Below are 19,788 nucleotides of genomic sequence, written 5' to 3' on the forward strand. Positions count from 1 at the left end.
AGATGGATATTTTTCTATTTATTATGCAACTTTATTATAAGTTTGGATGAAAATAAACTTTACTATTGTTATTGACAGAAAATGTTGCTCAAAATGTGATTAGCTAAACATATGATTGTTGTTTGTTGAGGAAATTTTAGGTTTTAGAAGGCAGTCGATGCAGTATGATTATTAATGCAAAATTGAGAAATGAAAGAAGTATTCAAACTTATAAATAATTGTAGACAATTTTTAGTTGAAGGTTTAGAGATTCCTAAAAGGCAGCGTTACAATAAACAAACAACAAATTAAGAGAAAAACAGAGTGGAAAATGATAAGAAGAGATGATTCTGTTTGAGTGGATTGAAGTTTGGATTTGAATAAATTAGGCAAAGGATAGAGGCAAGTGCGCATTAACCCACCTCTCAAATGCGTTACTTTACAAGAGTTTCAACCAATATTCTGACCAAAATTCCCCATTTCATAGTATGAAATTTCCAAGTTCTCACATTTTTCTTCTGGGTATTAAAATAGCAACAAAAATCTCTTCCCTTTTCCTCTATAAGCTTCATTTGATTCATTCCCCATGTTGTACACCTTTTGATTTCTCCCTGCTCCCGCTTTCAACTTCACCCGCCCTCAATTCTTTCCTTCTTCAACTTTCCTGTTTCATTCGTGGGGAAGACGAGTCAACCGATTTCTGTGAGTTTGTTTCGATTTTCAAGTTCTGGGTTCTTTGTATTTCGCCTATTTTTGCTGATGCTTACGACTTTTCTTTCGCATTCTTCATAACTTCCCGCCATGCCACAGTTTATCGTCTATGAGTTTTCTGTAATCGAGAAGTCGATTGTCTTTCTTCTGTGTAATTACTGAGTTTCTGAGTCTGATGATTCACAGGTGATTTTGTTTATTATTTCTTCTCCAGTATGGTTTCTTTTCCAGCCTTAATTTGGAATCATGAATGCCTCTATATCCTTTTGGGTCTTCAGATATTTTGATGTCTTAGAAGGAAAGAAGGATATTAGGAAATTTAGGAATCTTTACTTTTAAATAATGGGGACTTCTGGAGCTCATGTTACTCTTTCTTGCAATAAGACGTGGAATATTGGAAGTTGGAGTACCTTTATAGGGAAAGGAACAAATTGGGGCATTGGATTTGTAGCCAAAACGTAGTATCTGAAGTTATTGGTATGCCGCATATATAAATTCATTAGTTTGCACCATGCACAAGGGGGACAAATATAATTTTTTTTTCTAAGTTAATTCTTAAATTTGAATGATTAGTAGAAGAATTAGAGGGAGAACACCATGAAAAAAAGTTTGGGATTTCACAAGGTTGGCCGCTTCTTTCCATTCTTTTTTCTTGCCAGTGGATATTTGGGAGGTCCTCTAGTTTTAATCCAATCATTGGAATGCTTTTATTGCATTTATCCAAAGACTCTTCCTGTTCCTTCTTAAACTATGGCCACACAAAATTTGGGACTTATGTTCTTTTGCCTTTCTGTTCATAAATTCAACATATATGAACATTCTTCAGAAGGAATTTCCATCATCACCTACTAAAATCACTATGATAGAACAAATGTTTCATGTTTTACTCTGCTTCTCTACAATGGTAAGAGCAACTTGATTGGAGAAGAGAACTGGGGCACCCCTTCTGAATTATTTCTTCTGTATTCAAACCTTAATACTGGATGGACATGGACCTCATATATCTGTTTTTTATATTTTTTTATTATTCAGGCCCTTCCACATTGCGAACTGCACTCTTTTGATCACTGTAATAATACGTCAGAGATGGTGTTTGTACTTCTGTTATGGATTTATTTATTTGTTTTCTTTTTCTCCCTTTCATTATTGTCCATACTTGTAGTTAACCACAACGAATTATAAACTATTAAACTGTATTACGATCTTCTCATTTATTACTTTGTTATTGCATCTCAAGATATTCTTGCAAAATGTTGTACTTCTATATCTTACATGATTCTTGGCAGTTTGTGAGAATGAGAGTTAATTGTCAAGCTATGGCATGTTGCTTTCTTTTGTTTTATACCGCTGGTGTTCCTAATTCCTATTTGATGCTCAGGTTATTGAGCAGTAAAATTGACAGGTAACTCCAGTGTGGATTTACGTGGATGCATTTGTAATACATATTCATCAGTTAGCATTTTTCATGGAATTGATTCCTGTATCTACTTGGTGTTCAGTGTTCTGTTCTTTAGGCTTCTGCCTTTAGGATTGCCTTGAGTCTTTAAAATCTCTATTAACAAAACCATCGTCTATCTAAAATAAAGTTGAAGTCAATTTATGCCTAATTTATCTAATTGGCTTCCATGTATGTAATAGTTGGAGATGAAGCATTTTGGAAAGAAACCATTTTCAGTCTGAATGACACTGCTACAACTCTAGCGGTGGGGTAAAGTGTGTTGGAATTGTATATTGAACAGCAGATCAGAGATTGACTGCAGCAAAAGAGAAGAAATTAACAGGTTTTTTTTTTTTTTTTTTTTTTCACAATAGTTACTTGTATTCAATATTGCATTTTCTTCTATTCTTCATATTCAGCATTTCTTTGGATTTGACATTCATTCATTCTTTCTGTCTCAAGTAGTTTTATTATTTTTCCCCTTTAAATATATGGTAATGTATAAAACTCAAGGTAGATCCACATTTGTCATTATTTTTTTATTGTTGGTTCTCATGTAGGTAATAAGTAGGGATGAAACATTTTGAGAATGGTGAATCTGACTTGGAAGAGGGTAAAATGGGAAAGGACAGAGACAAAGCATTACGCAATAACAGGGCATTCAGATTACATAACCAGGCCTTATTGTCTGGCCTTGCATACTGCATTTCTTCGTGCAGCATGATACTAGTAAACAAGCTTGTGCTTTCCAGTTATGATTTCAATGCTGGGATATCATTGATGGTCTATCAGGTTATTTCTCATTGTTGAAAATATGTTGAGAAGTTAACATCTATTTTTCCGTTATAGCAGCTCTCATGTTTAACATAACTTCTGAGTTAATTGGAAGACTAACAAGTTGTTGCTCTGTTTATTGATGCAGAATTTTATATCAGTGAGTATTGTGACAATATTGAGTGTTATGGGCATTATATCCACGGAACCACTCACTTGGAGGCTGGTTAAAGTGTGGATGCCTGTTAATGTTATCTTTGTTGGGATGCTCATTACTAGTATCTTCAGGTAGGATCTTTCTTTTCCTTATTCCTTAATTACAGAATGTAAATATGTAATTTACTGAAAGGAAGTTATGAAGATTTCTGACTTGACATTTTTCACTGGTTTTTCTTGAAAATGTATGTGTAATTCTTGATCAATCAACACATGCATAATTATTATTTTTTTAATGTTGATCGCAGAACATAGTAAATAATTTGACTTCTACCTAAGCTTCTTGATGAATATTGTTGCACAAAACCATCTTGGGTATCCCAAATCTTTAAAAATGGATTCGTACGCAGGATTTCTCAGTCGGCATCAGTTTAGCCAAACTTTTCTGAGTTTTTTGTACCACATCTTAGTGGAGAAAATAGTTTTCTGCCTTTGGGTCAAGTCCAAGATCTTAACAAGATGGTATATTCTTTTATTACTAATTTGCCTGGTGAAGTTTAAACTGAATTGTCTTCTACTACCCAAACCAATTTTTCTAAAATGAATCAATCCTTTTGGGTTTGGATCAGTTATATTTCTGTCTGTAACTTATCTGTAGGTTTGTGTTTCATGTACTTTCTTAAGCAGTGTTTACTTCTCCTGCAGTTTGAAATACATTAATGTTGCTATGGTCACAGTTCTGAAGAATGTTACCAATGTAATAACGGCAGTTGGTGAAATGTATCTTTTTGGCAAGCATCATGACAACAGGGTCTGGGCTGCACTTTTTCTCATGGTATATAGCATATTTGAGTACTATTATAAGAACTAGTTGCAAAAGGCACAGTTTATGTTATTTTGTTGCATCCTTGGTGATCATGAATTAAAATGGCCATTTGAAATTCAAATGCATTCTGCAGATAATCTCAGCAATTACTGGGGGGCTTACTGATCTATCTTTTCATGCGGTTGGATATGCGTGGCAAATTATCAACTGCTTCTTGACTGCATCGTATTCCGTATGTACATATCTTTAAGGCTTTTATATTTTGTTCATTCTTATGGTTCCATTTCAATTGTTTTATTTGTTTCATACCATTTCCACCACCTGAACGATTCTTACATTTTCTATTGCTTCCTTTTAGTTCTACTTCTGCATCTTTTCTAATTACTTTAGTGGTTCCAGGAGTTACCGACGTTTGTTGCTTTCTCAAAAATGAATTGGTTCTGTTTGTTTGAAAATAATTCAATGTTCAAATTGTGAAAATGATAGCTAAGAGTTAGAGGGAGTTCAATGTGGATGTATCAATCTAAATTTATTCATTACTCCATTTCGGGCAGTTGATCTTAGCTGTCTTAAATATGCAGTTATATTAGCTTCCACAATACAGCTGATGTTCAATTTTTATGCAGCTAACTCTACGGAGGGTTATGGATACAGCAAAGCAGCTAACCAAATCTGGAAACTTGAATGAGTTCTCAATGGTCCTCCTAAATAACACTCTTTCTCTTCCTCTTGGGATATTTCTTGTTTTTGTGTTTAATGAGATTGATTATCTCTCAAGAACGTAAGTATCTTTCATCTGCCTTTTCTCTTTCTGCTAGTTTATTAAATGATTCTCTTTGTTTCCATATAACGTTACCACATTTCTAGCATCTACTTTATCTCCTTTTTTGAGATTTGTTTCTCTTTAGTCAAATGATTTTCATAGGAAAAATTAATCAAAGCCTCCAATCATCAACTTTGGTTTTTCCATTTTTGCTGTTTATTTTATAATAACTAAAATATTGGGTCCTGTGATTGAATTATGCTCTAGGCTCATCTCACTAATTCTTACCGCCTACTCCAAGGCTTGATCCAATAGACCTTAACATTATTAAGTTTCTACTTAGAGATTGACCATGAGCTTGGACTTCAGAGAGAAATTATTAGTTTCCATGGAGGAAAGTTGTAACATAAAATTATGTACTATTGACTTGGAAAGCCTTTTTCTTGCCATTCATGTGCATTTTGAGTCTTCGACCTGCATAAATTTGAACTTTATAAGTGTTGAATTCTTGGCAGACCGCTTTTGAGATTGCCGATGTTCTGGTTGGTGATTACGTTCAGTGGTGTTTTGGGTCTAGGAATTAGTTTCACGTCCATGTGGTTTCTCCATCAAACTGGGGCAACAACGTACAGGTAAAATGAGGAAAAAGAGAATCTAATGCTGATGCTATTTTTAAGACTCGTATGAATGACAAGGCACAGTACATATGGTTTATTTGTGCAGCATTTTTAACTAAGAATCTCATGCATTGTGCTTTGATACCATACTAAATCACCATCTTAGAAAAAGCTGATAATTAGTGGATTTCAAGCTTGGCTTCTGACTTCTCTACACCATGACATGTGCAGCAGGTGGTGAAGCATCCTTTGTGATGAATGCCTGTTTTAAAATCTGTTTATATGTAGAAAGATGGTGAAACAAATATTTGCAAATATACTAGTATAGTCTCTCCTTAATTCTTACTTCGTTTTGTGTGTCAAAGACTTCATTGCTGATTATCCACTATTAGTTACTTGTTCACTGACTAAATTTTCTCTTTTTCAACTTGCATTTCCATAAATAGTATGCCTCTACTTGCTAGATTTAAAAATATGTTAAAAAAAGACTCCCAGTTCAGGTTGAGCTAACTAAATAATATTCTCATCTGATCTTCTGCAATATAACTTGCAGCCTAGTGGGTTCACTAAACAAGATCCCTCTCTCTATTGCTGGTATCTTCCTTTTCAAGGTCCCTACAAGTGTGGAGAACTCGGCGAGTATATTTTTCGGTGAGCTTTCCTCATGAATTGCCTGATCCTAATATTACAGTTCCTTGGCAGCTATATGTCTGAAAATCAAATGCTTGATTCGCATTTGCCAAACAACTAAAGGAAATGGTAATTTGCAGGGCTTTTGGCTGGTGTGTTTTTTGCGAGAGCCAAAATTCGAGAGAGAAGTTAATCCTTGGAAGTCAAAAGTGATATCTGAAAAAGAACTTATCGTCGACCTCGTTCTTATTGAACTACTGCTTGCTGAAGCTGGTTTGCAGTTGACTATGATTTGGAATAGAAAATGGAACCATCTCTCATTGCTGCGGTTCCTTTTTTTTCACTGAGGTGGTTTTCAGCTTTGTAATTGGGATGAAGCTGGAAAAAATTCTGTTGAAATCCAATTTTGACTTTGCTTTGTTTGCTGTATGGAAAGGAAAGACAATGCAGATCATTGATTGTTGTAGTTTCATCTGTAAGTTGGATGTTCTTTGTTGTTTTTCTGTCATTTTTAATGGTTGTAATTACGGGACATTCTCTATTTGTAAATGGGTTTGTCTAATTAAAAAAAAATTAATTTTATTCGTGCGTGAGTATTCGAACTTTTCCCGAGAAATCATAGAACTCAGTTTTAAAGCTGGAATTCATTTTTGGCTCAATTATGGTTAACTTTTTTAACTTTTAATTTTAAGGAGTGAACTTAGTTCATAAATAATTGATATGATTTTCCATTCTAAAGATGGATGGATCCATCTTTCATATCTACAATTATTGTACTAAAAAACCTTTAATCTTATTTAAGTTGGATTAATTATATATATTCTTCCAAACTTCAATTATAAATTTGCCTATAAATTAACAAAAAAAAAATCAAGTCAAATAGAAAATGTTTGAACTTAATTATGAAAAGACATGAAACTAGCAGGTGTGTTAAAAAGAACAAATAACCCGGCCAACTTGGATTACCCAACTCTAACCGCCATGAGGGAGAAAAAACAAGTTGAGTCGTATTGTCGGGTTGTGCAAGTAAAGGGTGGGTTGACTTTTGTACATCCGTAGAAACGAATTCCAAATTGAGACAAATTGGTATTGAGAAAAACATCAACACATGAAGGAAAGAGTGTTTGATAGCTTGTTTGTTTCAAGAATTAGTGACATTATTATAACAAAACTCATTCATCTATTTGGTTTGGCTACTATGATATGAGAAGAGATTTTGATTGTTGATGTGTTTGAAGTAAAAAGTGAAAAATACCCTTGATTTTTCAAACAAATACAGTAATTTGATTACGTCTAATTGTCATATGATTACCACATCTAACTCTCATCGGATTACCATTAGATAGTCCTCATTTTGAAACAATCATTTGATTACTTTTGGATTGTCTTATACTAATTGCTAACGATATTAATTTGTCATCTGATTGTTATTTAATTGCAAATAAAATCTTTTTTTTTTATAATTATTAAGAATTTGAGTATTTTATATGATTGTTATATAATTTCTAGTGGTAACAACTGTGTATGATTACTATGTGATAATAAGTCATGTAATACTGATTGTTATCTAATTACAAATCAATAAAGTGATAATGATTTATAGTTGTATTGTTATTAGATTGATTGATTAGTTACTAATTGTTGTATAATAATTATTTTATAGATGATTGATTAAATATGTAAAGAAAAAAAAGTTTGTTTTAAGTTAAATGAAATTAAAGAAAGAAAAATGAAAGAAATACAAATTATTTTTGAAAAAGAAAGAGAGAAAAAAAATACAATTTTAATAAAGAATGGTAGTTTTTATTTTTTAAATCATGGTTGCAAATATATAAATATATTTTGCTTTCTCATGCAATTTCTTTACTTAAATAATGAAAAAATAAATTTTGAAGCGAAGTAAAATTGAGTAAAAGAGAAAACGAGGAAGGAACGATTTCTCATTCGAACTCCTCTCGCAATGGAGACCTTGCAGAATCCAAACGCAAACACCAATTCCAATCCAAATACCATATCTTCCCCAATTCGTGTGTTATGGCCTACCATCGATGGCTCTCTGGGTTTGTCGGAGGAAGAATCGGTGAGCTATGCTCGTAGGTTCTACAAATTTGGATTTGCATTGCTTCCATTTCTTTGGGCGGTTAATTGCTTCTACTTCTGGCCTGTTCTTCGATCCCGCTCGTTTCCTCGCATCCGACCCTGTGAGTTTTCCTCTCTTAACTTCTACTTTCAATTATTTCTGAAATTTTCACACTCATTGCTGTTCAAAGAAAAATATGATTAGGATCCTATTGTTGGATTTATCATACCTCAATATTCATGAGCATCAACAATTATATTTTAACTTCATTTTGCTTCACTGGTTATGTTTTAATGTGTGGTAGGCAATAACTCAAATTATTTTGTACAGAAATACATGACGCTATTGTAATGTAGATATTTGTGTTAGAAAACCCGACGCCCATCGGTCAATCCTTGTTCATCTGTTGTTTTTTCCGTAGGCTTGGTTTGTAAATACTAAGCCTGTTTGTTTGTGCAAATATCCTACCTTTTTAATTATTCCTTCTCATTGTTGTTTGCTTGGTCGTGGCGACTACATTATTGTTTTGAGTTTGATAGCTTTTATAATAATACTTTAAGGATGATACCTTGGTACTTCTCATAATTTGATGAATTAAATGGATAGAAGATCAGTAATCGTGTTCAAATTCAATAAATTGAGCCTTAAGAATTTGTTGTTCTTTTCCTTATGCTTGGTCGGTAGATACTAGAAGTTCTAACCTGTTTATTTGTGCAAATACCCTGACTGTTTTATGTTCTACAAAGGACAGACATATATAGATTGGGTACATCAAATGGGGATTGGAGGAATTTGAACCTTTGATCCCAAGTAAGGTAGCACACTCTAATTACTATTGGTCTAGGCTCACTTTAGTCAAAGTGCTAATGCTTTTGAAGGAAGGTAAAATTTATTGGCTCTTACGCTCCAAGTATCACATTTGTAAATAAGCTTTTGATTGTTTGTTGAAGTTGTAGTTCAATTGAGCTTTATTATGCATATCCCGTCTTCTTATGATTCTTTTTGTGAAAATTTTGGTCAAGATTCTTGCATGTTGTCTGCCAAGTATGCAGCAATTTAAACTTTTGGCCTCAGATTATTTGTCATAGTAGTTGGTCCTTTCAACTTCATTTGGCATATCCTCTTTTTGGGAATTATGCGTGTGAACTTTGTTATGCATTTATTTTATGCACCTCGAGCTGTGTATACACGTCTATATGTACAAATTTAATCATAAACCAACTAGGAAAATTAGGATGGTTATGTATATAAGAAGGTTGGGTCTTGTGTGTTTGCATGCATATGGACGAGAAATGCTCAAAGGGGGACATTCCATGGTTGTTTACTATACATTGAATGCATTATCTCTATCTTTACGTATCTTCTTCGTCGTATGAGTATTGATTGTTTGGAGTGGAGATACTCTCCAAAACCCGTGGTTCAAGCCCACGGAAAATAGGAGTGGCTTGGTTTTGTGTGTTGTTGCTAATTTAGTTAATAAGGGTGGCCTATCTTGAATTGCATGCGTATATATCAATGAATTTGATTCAAAAATGAAGGTTGGTCGGTTGTCTTTTTTTGATAAGTGTATAATAGGGGTGATTAAACTTAGTTATTATGTACTTGTTCTTACCATTCAATTGAAACATCCATGCTAGCTACACAGAACCTTGTTAGTAATAATTAATAAGTAAAATTGTTTTATAGTTTTATTTATAGTTTACTTTAACAACGACTACTATAATTTTAATATAACAATGAATTTATTTGAGATGAATAGTGTGTATGCTTCAAAGCTTTTCAGTCGGTCATTCTGATAAGATCAATAATTCTGAGGATACTCCTTTTCCAAGACCATTAATCATTGGTAACACAAATAGAATTCTATATTTATTTGCAAAAAAATCGTAGAAGTTCCACATGTTTTATAAAGATGAGTTGTTTCTTTGGGTTTGTTTATTATGAAAAGTTTGACACTAGATAAAATCCAGAATTTTGTATCATCTCTCTCTGAATGGCTATCCCATGAAATTTTTAGGATGAGATCGCGTCCATAGTATCAATGAGGAGACGGTACTGAGGACTCGTTCGTTCAAATGCTATAATAGGTTACAACTTCTGAAGGAAGTCAGTCAACATATTTTCAGTCATAACTTCTCGATCTTTAGTCAAGAGTACCGAAGAATTAATGAGGGTATAACTGGGCCCAGGAGTGAAGTTGAGGACTTACGAGTTTCTGTCTTCCTACCTTTTATGGATGGTGTTCCTTACATACAGATATTATGATTGATTCTCATCTTTTATTCAAATAACTTATGGTCTTTTCATTTTTTTTGTAATCTCCTTGATTTTTTTGGGAGATGGTCAGATATCTTGTCAAGTTCCCATAACTTTAGGCTATCATAATTCTTTCCTGGAAATTTTGGGTATGTATTTCTGTTTATAGTTATTCCTAGAACCAGGTGTGGTAGAATATTAATTTTTATTTAATAGACATTTACTTGAGCTGTTTTTCACATTAACTACTTTTAGGGTCAGTCCAATTACCTAACAATTTGAAATTGTTGTTTCTTTAGATATTGTTGGCTCAGCTATCGGCTTTGGTGTTTTCATGGCCATTATTTCGTCTTGGGCATTAACATTTTCCATTGGAGGAGAACGCCTGTTTGGACCTGTTTGGGATAAACTAGTGATGTACAATCTTGCTGACAAAGTAGGATTAACAGGTTGGAGCTAGTCTGGTTCCCTCCCTTCGGCAACCAACTTCAACCTTCTTCTATATTTCAAAATTTGTAACTCTTGACGGTCATTGTTTTCTTGAAAGATCAAAGTTGAAGCTTTTGGTTTCCCTTCTTCAAGTGCTCCAATTGTCGAACATGAACATTTGCATTACCCATGTTGATTCATGTTAATAGTTGATGCACAAGTTTGAACCGGGTCTCCCTTCAACTGCGAACTAAGATTTGTGGATAAAAATCTAAACCGGTTCTCTTGAATTCTTCTTTGCTTTCTTTTTGTCCCACTTTCAATACTATAAGTCGTGCTCTTTTCTGGTTCCCCTACTTCAGAACATCCATTTTGAAGGTGGAATACATCTGGAAGCAAGTTAGAAACTCCCTTAAAATTCTTAGGGGATGGTAGTGTACAGTGATCAACAATCCCCAAAAGAAAGGTATGATTATTGTATACTGTAGCACTCCTTGTTATGGATATATTAGGATAACTAGTACGGTTGGTAAAAGCGTATTTTAGTAAATATAGTTTTCTTTAGAACTTTTAGTTATAAATTAGAGGGAGTGTGGTTGAGAGAATTTTTCTGTGGGATTTTCTATCGAGAGGGCTATTAGGGAGAGGCTGGCTCTCTTGAAAGGCTAGATTATCTTGTTACTCTTCCTATTGATATTACAACAAATTTTCATATATTTCTATCATAGTGTTCATGGTTGGTTTAGTTGTTCTTGAGTATTCTTGTTAAGGAGTATCTTAAAAAATACCTCTACGATGGGACAGTTGGGAGATTATGTGTATATATATAGTTCTTAAGGATATTATTGTATTCCCAATTTGAGACATGTGCCATAGTTGATGGATTGGATCAGATAGCATTGAAACAAGTTTGTTTTCAAATGCTAGTTTTGGATAATTGCCTCCATCAGATTAATCTGGGATTCACTTAATTAACTTCGGTTAGTAGAAATGCTAACCTCTTGACATTTTTGTGGTGTTATCAATATCCAAATGGGAAAGCTAATCCCTAAAATAGAAAAAGAGGGAACCAAAAAACTTGCCAGAAATAGGGAAGGATGGTGGATGGGTAGGGTTGGTGGGGATTTGCTTCTTGAATGATGTTTGTTTGGTTAGGTTTTCTTTATTACTATTCTTCTTTTCATGAATCTCATCTCAGCACATAGGGGTTAGGATTGGCCTGGATTCCCCACCGAGTCGAGTTTTGAAAGTAAAAGATTTGTTGCCTCCATGGAGCACCAAACTATTTTTTTTTTCTTCTTAATCAATCCTTATTTATTTGAACAACAAAATCATTGATTTTGTTACTGTGAGGTTAGTTTTGTTATTGACTTTTTCAACTAAAAGAACATAGTGTTGGACGTTTGTCGCATAATGATGATGATTTCTGATTTTAATCACATTAGATATGAATGGATATTAACAGTTGGCACATAGGGTTCTGCCTAGTTCAAAATTGATAGTTGTTGCTGAATTTAGAAAAAAAATGTTCAATGTTGATAATAAATAAAATGATTTGGTTAATTTCTGAATCTTTTCTCTTGTGGATTAAGTTATTGGATATGGAAAAAAGTGCTTTTTTTTATAAATGTGGAAAGATGAGGATTGCTGAATCAGTCCGTACAAAACCAACTTCTATCATTAAAATGATTCTGATTCTGAGTGATTTTGTCAAGGGAGCAGTAGGTTTTATATATATCTTTTTATTTTGTTAAAGGAAAACAATTATATTGGAGAAAACACTGTTGATTGAAATTGTTATTTTTATCTCTCTACATTAAACTTATTGATATATCAATAGTTCTGGAGATCATTTTATGCCCTATTAATCTCTATAGTTATATGTCTACTGATTTTTACTTGATTATTATTCATCGGATCACATCGCATAGGGAGAAATCAAATCTCTATATCATTTCCAAGCTGCCAAAGTAGATTTGAAATTTGATTGGCTCATATATCTATCAACTTCCCTTGTGATTTGAATGCTTTTAATCAAATTCTATTGTTTCTGATTATTTATTTATTTTTGGTTTGTGTAAAAACTAAGATTTAAAAAGAAAAGTAAAAGATAAGAAGAGTTATCAAATGAATAAGACATTGTCACAGATTTTATTGAATATAATCTGTGGGTACTTTGGATAATTACTTATTTTTATCTTGTTGTGTAACAAAAACTTCTCAACAAAACCAAAAGGTTGTTGTTGTTGTTATTTATTATTATTAGTATTTAAAGGAAATACTTGAAAGAAAAAAAAAGAAAAAGAAAAGAAAAAAGAAATTCTTTTGATGGCATATGACAAGCTGTGTGTAACTGCACAGCCAGAAATGTATTAAGAGGGCATTTGGATTGTTTCTCAAAATCTCTAATGAACCAACAAATCAATTGCCTTTCCCCTGCATAGGTTGGTGAGATCACAATAACAAATAAAATTTTTTAACTGTCCACAATTAAGACATTACCCCATTTTGTTATTTCTGATGTAATAAGTTGTTCTGTTTTGGCGCTAACTTCACTAAATTAAGGTTCCAAATTTCATTATGCTGATTAAGCTATAGGTGGGGCTTCTTTTTGGGTTTTGTGCACTTTATTGCCAGCTTCAATTGGAAACATACACACAGATGTATGGTTGAAATGACAAGTTTTAAGAAAAACTTAGACTTTACTCTCCAATTTAGTTTATATGATTTGATAAAAAAAAAAATTCTATAATATGAACTATTTATGAGAATTTTGTCAAATCACAAACACTAAATTACACACTTATAATTTAACCTATATTTATCTATACAAGATAGCCTTCCTGTGGTCTTAAAGACAAACATAATTTGTAATTTTGGAGAAGAGATCAAATTATTAATTTGTGTCAAACTATGATATGTATTTATAAGAGCAGGGGAGGTGGGCAATTGGATTGCATGACCAAGTTGTCCCTTTCCATTTGTTTTCTTGGATTTTGTTAGGGTCTTTTTTAACACATTTTGAGTTTGATTATCTTTGTCTAGTTTAAACCTCGAAAGTTACTTTTCTCTAGGTTAAATTATAAATTAATACTACCTCAATTCTCAAGATTGTGTTAAGTAGGGGAGGAAGCAAGAAGCAAGAAGCAAGAAGCAAGCTTTTTAAGAGAAGAAAGATAGAATGTACCAACATGAGAGTTTAGAGATATAGAGAATATAATTCTAGATGTAATAATCTCTTCCTCATTGTATAATAGTTGTTAATTAAATTAATTAAAGTCTTGAGTTTGACCCAAATTTGAATTTCAATTGACAGTTCAATGTGATCCATTTTTGGCAAATTAAGATGTCATCAGAATCTCTTTACTGAGATTTAGTTAACTTCAATGGGAAAAGAAATTATGAAAACAAAGAAAAATATTAAATATTGTTGCTTACCCAAAAAGGGAGAAAAGGGTTTGACTCTTGGGTTAAATTTTATTTTACCCCAACGTTAAAAAACTTATGTTTTATTATTATTATTATTTATTATTATTATTATTAATTAGATAAGATAATTTTTTATTTTTACAAAATTTATGAGTGTGAATAGTGAAATCTTTAATTCTTCAAATCATCACATAATGCCAATTGAATTAATTTGCAAATTGACGATGTATAATTTTATTTTGAAACATTGAAAATTATATTTATTGAAAGTTGTGAGCTAAACATTTGGTGACAATTTTACACTAAAGACAAAGTTTAGCTATTATTTCATCTTCGTTGTCTTTTTTTCCCCATATATTTTACTTTTGATTTCTTTAAAGAATAATTTCTTTTATAAATGAAATTGGTAATTAAAAAAAATATATAGTTGGAAATCTAAATTAAATTTCAAACTTTTAAATGACATTGATCATTATTGCTTATAAAAACTGCTAAAAACGAGTTTTAAAAAGGACAATAACACTTCTAAATAATATTAAAAAGAAGGTCGTTTAATATATATATGCCTTCAAATTTTGTTTTGTTTTGTTTTGAATCTCTCATCTCATTTGACTTTTATCCTTTTTTTTTTTTTTTGGATCATTTTAAATTCCATTTTTCTTTTATGAAGTGCTTTTTTTCTTTTAGAAATATATAACTTTGTGAAACAACACTGTGTAAATCAACAAAAACATACACACGTCTTCCAAATTATATAATTTTCATTGAAAATATATACACACACACACACACATAGTCTCATTTTTTCTTCATGAGCTGAACACAAGGAGATTTTAAAGCTTAGATCTACCTATGTACCTTAACCAATTAAAATAATGAACAACTAATGAAAGAAATTAAATGATGTTTATATTACACTTTAGTGTGTATATACACTACTAATTAAAAATAAATTAATGATTGAGAACTTACTCTTTGATCTCAAAGTGCAAAGGGGTAATCCGATCCCAATAAATAATTTTAGTTTAAGAAAATGAGTTAATTAAGAGATAGTAAAGAGAGTTTTACCAACTTCTTCCAACTGATATTAATGAGCTTTCCCCTAAGATAATTTATAACAAAAAAAAATATATTTTGGAAGAGGATGATATAAAAGAGAAGGGGAAGAATTAATTGTAGTGAAGAGATTATCCCAAATAAGGTACTATTACAAAGCCAGCCCATTTACCTAATTAGATCACAAAATGCCTTATAATAGGATGTGTTATATGTTCTAATTATACAAACAAAATAAATAATACAATGCCTCCTTCTCAAAAATTTACTTGAACAACCAAAATAAAATATGAAATAAGTTAAAGCTGTTTGTTTTCTTTGTGTTTTTCAAATCTCTCAAAACCCCATTTCACAATATTTTCATCTTCCTCAATAATAAACTTTTTCTTTTTTAATCTCTCTTTTCCTCTTGAGCTAGGGTTTCTAAGTGTGTTTTTGGATTTTTGAGAATGATGAGATCAAAAAGTAGTAGTAGCAGTGGCGGCAGTAGCGGCGGTGGCGGTGGAAGCAGCGGTGTCAGCTGCTACCGAGGCCACTGGCGACCGGCGGAGGACAATAAACTCCGGCAGCTTGTTGAACAGTTTGGCCCTCAAAACTGGAATTACATTGCTGAACACTTTGAGGGCAGATCTGGTAATTTCCATTTAACATCTATTTCCCTTTGTAGGGTTCTTTTAAAAAGAAAATAGTTTTGTTTCTGTAGTTTAAATTTTTTTATGATTTAGTTGATAATTTTCAACATGAAGATGAAATTTGATGTCAATTATATTAATAATAGTTGACAAAGAGGAAACAGAATTAAAACTTCACTTGGAAAGGCAAAGTTTATCACATTCTAAACCCATTTTACATATCATATGTTTCAATAATAGTGAAATGTTAAATAACAAAACAAAAACTTTAATAATATATTTATATACCATATTTTATAAATATAAAAGTGATCTTCGTCTATTAAATTTATAAACTAATCAATGATCTAACATTATATCAAGTCATCTTCTCCGTTCTTTACATTTTTGTTAAGAGTCCAAATAATGTAAATCAATGATAATAGTTATTATTAACTTTTAAATGATAGGGAATAATAATGGTTAATTTTCTCCGACTAAATTAATTTTCTTTGGTGTAGGAAAAAGTTGTAGATTGAGATGGTACAATCAATTAGATCCAAATATAAACAAGAACCCATTCAGTGAAGAAGAAGAAGAGAGACTTCTAATGTTTCAACAGCTTCATGGGAACAAATGGGCATTAATAGCAAGACATTTCAAAGGAAGAACAGATAATGCAGTGAAGAATCATTACCATGTAATAATGGCTAGAAGAAGAAGAGAACGTTTCACAATATTCACTAACCACAACAAAAATAATAACACTATTCGACATAGCTTACTATCCTTTTCCAAGACGACGGCAGCCGTCAAATGGACTCCTCTTACAGCTGGGGCTCCGGTGCTGCTCGGAAATGGTCGTGGAAAGTCGTCTTTGCCAGCCGTAGTGGCATCGGGATCCGGTGAGGGTGAGGATCACAAGAGAAGGATTCCATTCATAGACTTTCTTGGTATGGGAAGCTCTTAGTTTAGCAAAGTTTGAAATTTTTTTTTCTTATGGTGTGTGAGTTTCTTCTTGGTTGTCAAATGTTTTGATATGTTAAGAGAAATTATGAATTGCCAACTATTATAAGAGAGAAATCATGGTCCATTCACTTTTTTTTTTTTTTTTAATATAACTTTTGTTTGTTTAGTTTTTTTTTTTTTTTTTTTTTTAAACTTAGAATCTCTGAAAGATATAAGTAAACCTATTAAATTATATGCACGAACATGTTAAAGTTTTTAAGTTGAGAAAATATACTTAAAAGGTCTATTTGGATTTACTAGAGAAATTGGTTTAAATTAGATATCAAACACTTGAATAATAATTTTAAAAATGATTCATATTTCAAATTAAGCGAAATACATCCATTTTAACAATTTACAAGAGACAATAGAATTGGTAGGCTCACCACGTTGAAATATCATAGTTAGAGAAGGAAAAATGAGTAATTGATGAATTACATATAAAATGTTTAATAATGTTATTATAGAAATTGCAAATTATTTAGGGTAGATTAATTAATTTATAATTGATGTTTTAGAAAATAAGAAGTGTGTTTGGTAAAGCCTATTTGAAAATAATTATAAAAAAAAAAAACAATAACTCAAAAGGTCAAAACAACACTTAAAATCTCATTCTTTTCCATTTTCAATACTGCTTTCGAGGTGATATATCTTGGTACCATTATCGTTAGACCAACTTCATGTTCTTTTTTCTTTTCTTTATTACTGTTATCCCTTTAAGAAATCTTCACCTCTTTACAACGAGAGGGATGAACTTGAAGACAAGAGGAGGAAGACGACCCAACGTGGCCTCCAAACACCTATAATCTACTCTGCCTGAAATGGAGAGATACAGCTCCCAAACAGATGCTTCTTAGTTCTTTCTCTTAATTTCTTTCTTTTTTTTCTTTTTCCATTTTCCATATTCCACGTTGCTTCCTAGTGATTGGAGTAAATTAGTTTAAGAAAAATAAAATATGAATTTCTTGAGTGTATGATAAATTTAAGGGAACAATTATTCTATTTGTTTGTGAATCGAAAAAAAATGTTTTGAGATTTAATTACAATTGTAGTTTAATAGCTTTTATATACCAACAACTAACTATAGGTAGATGTAATAATGTATAAGGTTGGAAAACACCAACCCTAGCTCTGGAAAAAAGAAAATAGTGTAGCGCTTGCACACCATTATAAAATAATCTTTTTTGACGTTTTATTTTTAACACACATATATGTTAGTGGGAGAATCAACCCTCTTTACCTTTAATCTTTAGACAATTAGTATATCAACTTTTACGTTAATTACATATATATATATATATATATATATTTATTTATTTATTTCTCTCTCTTTACCTAATTCGAATAATTGAAATTATTCTAACATATTGTTTTAAGCAATTAATTTCATATGAACTAACAGGGAAACCCAATAGACCTAGATTTTAAAATCTTTTAGATTGAGCTAATCAACCTTCGTTATCATTTCACAAGGTGGGCCTTGGTGCTGAAATACATCTTGCCAATGAGAGGGTGGAGTCCCTTGTTCAAGACGTGGATTCAGTCCTTAAGAGAAAACCTATCGAATTCCATCTTGCCAACTATTCACTCAGTCTTACCCTCTGAAATGGAAGACTTATTGGGTCAACGCTTATGAGCTATCCTCACCTATGCAGATCTAAAGATAACTTAATCTCTTAATCATAATCTAACTATATATAAACTCTTGTTCACACGAGATTATCAATATAAACGAAATAGTCAATTTTAAATAGTATATAAAGTTATGTAAAATCTTTACATAGAATGCCCCCACTTTCATGTATTTATATATATAAACGATTCAAGATCACATGCATCATTTGTACCCAATTAACTACAAAACGGTCGCATCCATAGTGTTCCAAAAAAAAAACCAACCTTATCCATATACTATACTCAACTTGATCCACGTTTATGTAAAGTTCAAGGCTATATACTCGAACTTGATCCACGTTTATGTCTTACCTAAAGTTCAAGTTTACTCAAAATATATAGTCTTGAAACTTTAGTATCGAAACCTTAGTTTATTGAATTTAAGATTATAGTATTCAATTTCATTAATAATTTCTCAACCAAGTCAGTCCAATTTGAAAATTTTATAATATTATAATGTTTAACAATAGACGGTTCTTTCGATGTTTCTTGAAACTTATTTTGTTTGTCCCTGTAAACATATTTTCATTCTCCATGTAAACATATTTTCTTGGGTATACTTCAATACTATGTGAAACTCTCTACATAACATGTAGAGACGTAGCTGGTGAGAGTTGGGTTGAGTGTGCATGTGAAATGGTAAGTTACTTCTCTTAAATCACCAACAAATCCAAAAAGTTAAATGGATGGTTTATGAGTTGGGTTGAGTGTGCATGGGAAATGGTAAGTTACTTCTCTTCAATCACCAACAAATCCAAAAGTTAAATGGATGGTTTATTATGGGTTAATCAGGGAGAGTTGAAAAGTTTGTCTAACAGGGTTAAAAGAAAGCAAAAAAAAAAAAGAGTCTAATATGAGGTTTAGCTTATGTTTTGGACTTTTTATTACTTCGGTGGTGAATGAGTTTTGTTATGATTGTTGGAATTTCAGGAAATTGATTAGCTTATGATTCGAAGCATGAACGTCGGTAGTGCTGTGAGTACTTTATTTTACTATATGTTTTATTATTTAGCTAATCTTATATATGGATTTTTCACGAAACCAATAATTATGCATGATTTAGAGAGAAGTTATGAAAGTTTTTGAAATTGCCATGATTTTTTTAAAAAAATACAGAACTCTCAATTGCAAGCACCGTAGCTATGCTGGAACCTGGAGTCACCAACCACATGATTTGAGTCGATTAATCGATGAAAAATGGATTGAAAGTTGTGTTACCTGATCTGCATTTGCATTATTGAAGGCGATTTATGTTTCCAGGAGGCCACGAGCTCTTTCAAGTACCCATTTAACAATTGTTTGAATTCAGCAAGCAATGTTGCAGCTGCTTCTTCAGTTGCTGTTACGTTTA

General features: G+C 31.9%; 3 protein-coding genes across 6 annotated transcripts; all 3 read left to right on the forward strand.

Moving 5' to 3' along the window:
- Positions 1–261: 261 nt before the first annotated feature.
- On the forward strand, positions 262–6,530 carry LOC101219024 (GDP-mannose transporter GONST1). 4 transcript variants are annotated; one of them, XM_011651102.2, is made up of 11 exons: positions 268–681; positions 790–876; positions 2,329–2,471; positions 2,689–2,920; positions 3,051–3,190; positions 3,764–3,893; positions 4,018–4,116; positions 4,511–4,665; positions 5,163–5,279; positions 5,818–5,915; positions 6,035–6,530. In XM_011651102.2, exons 4-11 carry the CDS (start codon positions 2,702–2,704, stop codon positions 6,085–6,087), a joined length of 1,011 nt encoding a protein of 336 aa, XP_011649404.1. In that variant the 5' UTR covers positions 268–681; positions 790–876; positions 2,329–2,471; positions 2,689–2,701; the 3' UTR covers positions 6,088–6,530. The 4 variants fall into 4 exon arrangements, with proteins under 4 accessions (XP_031736843.1, XP_011649404.1, XP_011649405.1 ...); XM_011651103.2 differs by lacking the exon at positions 790–876; XM_031880983.1 differs by lacking the exons at positions 790–876; positions 5,163–5,279 and having other exon boundaries at positions 262–681.
- A 1,211-nt stretch (positions 6,531–7,741) lies between these two features.
- Positions 7,742–10,962, forward strand: LOC105434624 (probable gamma-secretase subunit PEN-2). The gene is made up of 2 exons (XM_011651104.2): positions 7,742–8,095; positions 10,530–10,962. Exons 1-2 carry the CDS (start codon positions 7,855–7,857, stop codon positions 10,688–10,690), a joined length of 402 nt encoding a protein of 133 aa, XP_011649406.1. The 5' UTR covers positions 7,742–7,854; the 3' UTR covers positions 10,691–10,962.
- A 4,375-nt stretch (positions 10,963–15,337) lies between these two features.
- LOC101218795 (transcription factor MYB52) lies at positions 15,338–16,725 on the forward strand. The gene is made up of 2 exons (XM_004147318.3): positions 15,338–15,777; positions 16,277–16,725. The coding sequence occupies exons 1-2, from the start codon at positions 15,594–15,596 to the stop codon at positions 16,723–16,725; spliced, it is 633 nt and encodes a 210-aa protein (XP_004147366.1). The 5' UTR covers positions 15,338–15,593.
- The last annotated feature ends 3,063 nt before the right edge of the window (positions 16,726–19,788 follow it).

This window comes from Cucumis sativus, chromosome 2 (assembly GCF_000004075.3).
Source record: "Cucumis sativus cultivar 9930 chromosome 2, Cucumber_9930_V3, whole genome shotgun sequence".
In the NCBI taxonomy this organism is placed as follows: domain Eukaryota; kingdom Viridiplantae; phylum Streptophyta; class Magnoliopsida; order Cucurbitales; family Cucurbitaceae; genus Cucumis; species Cucumis sativus.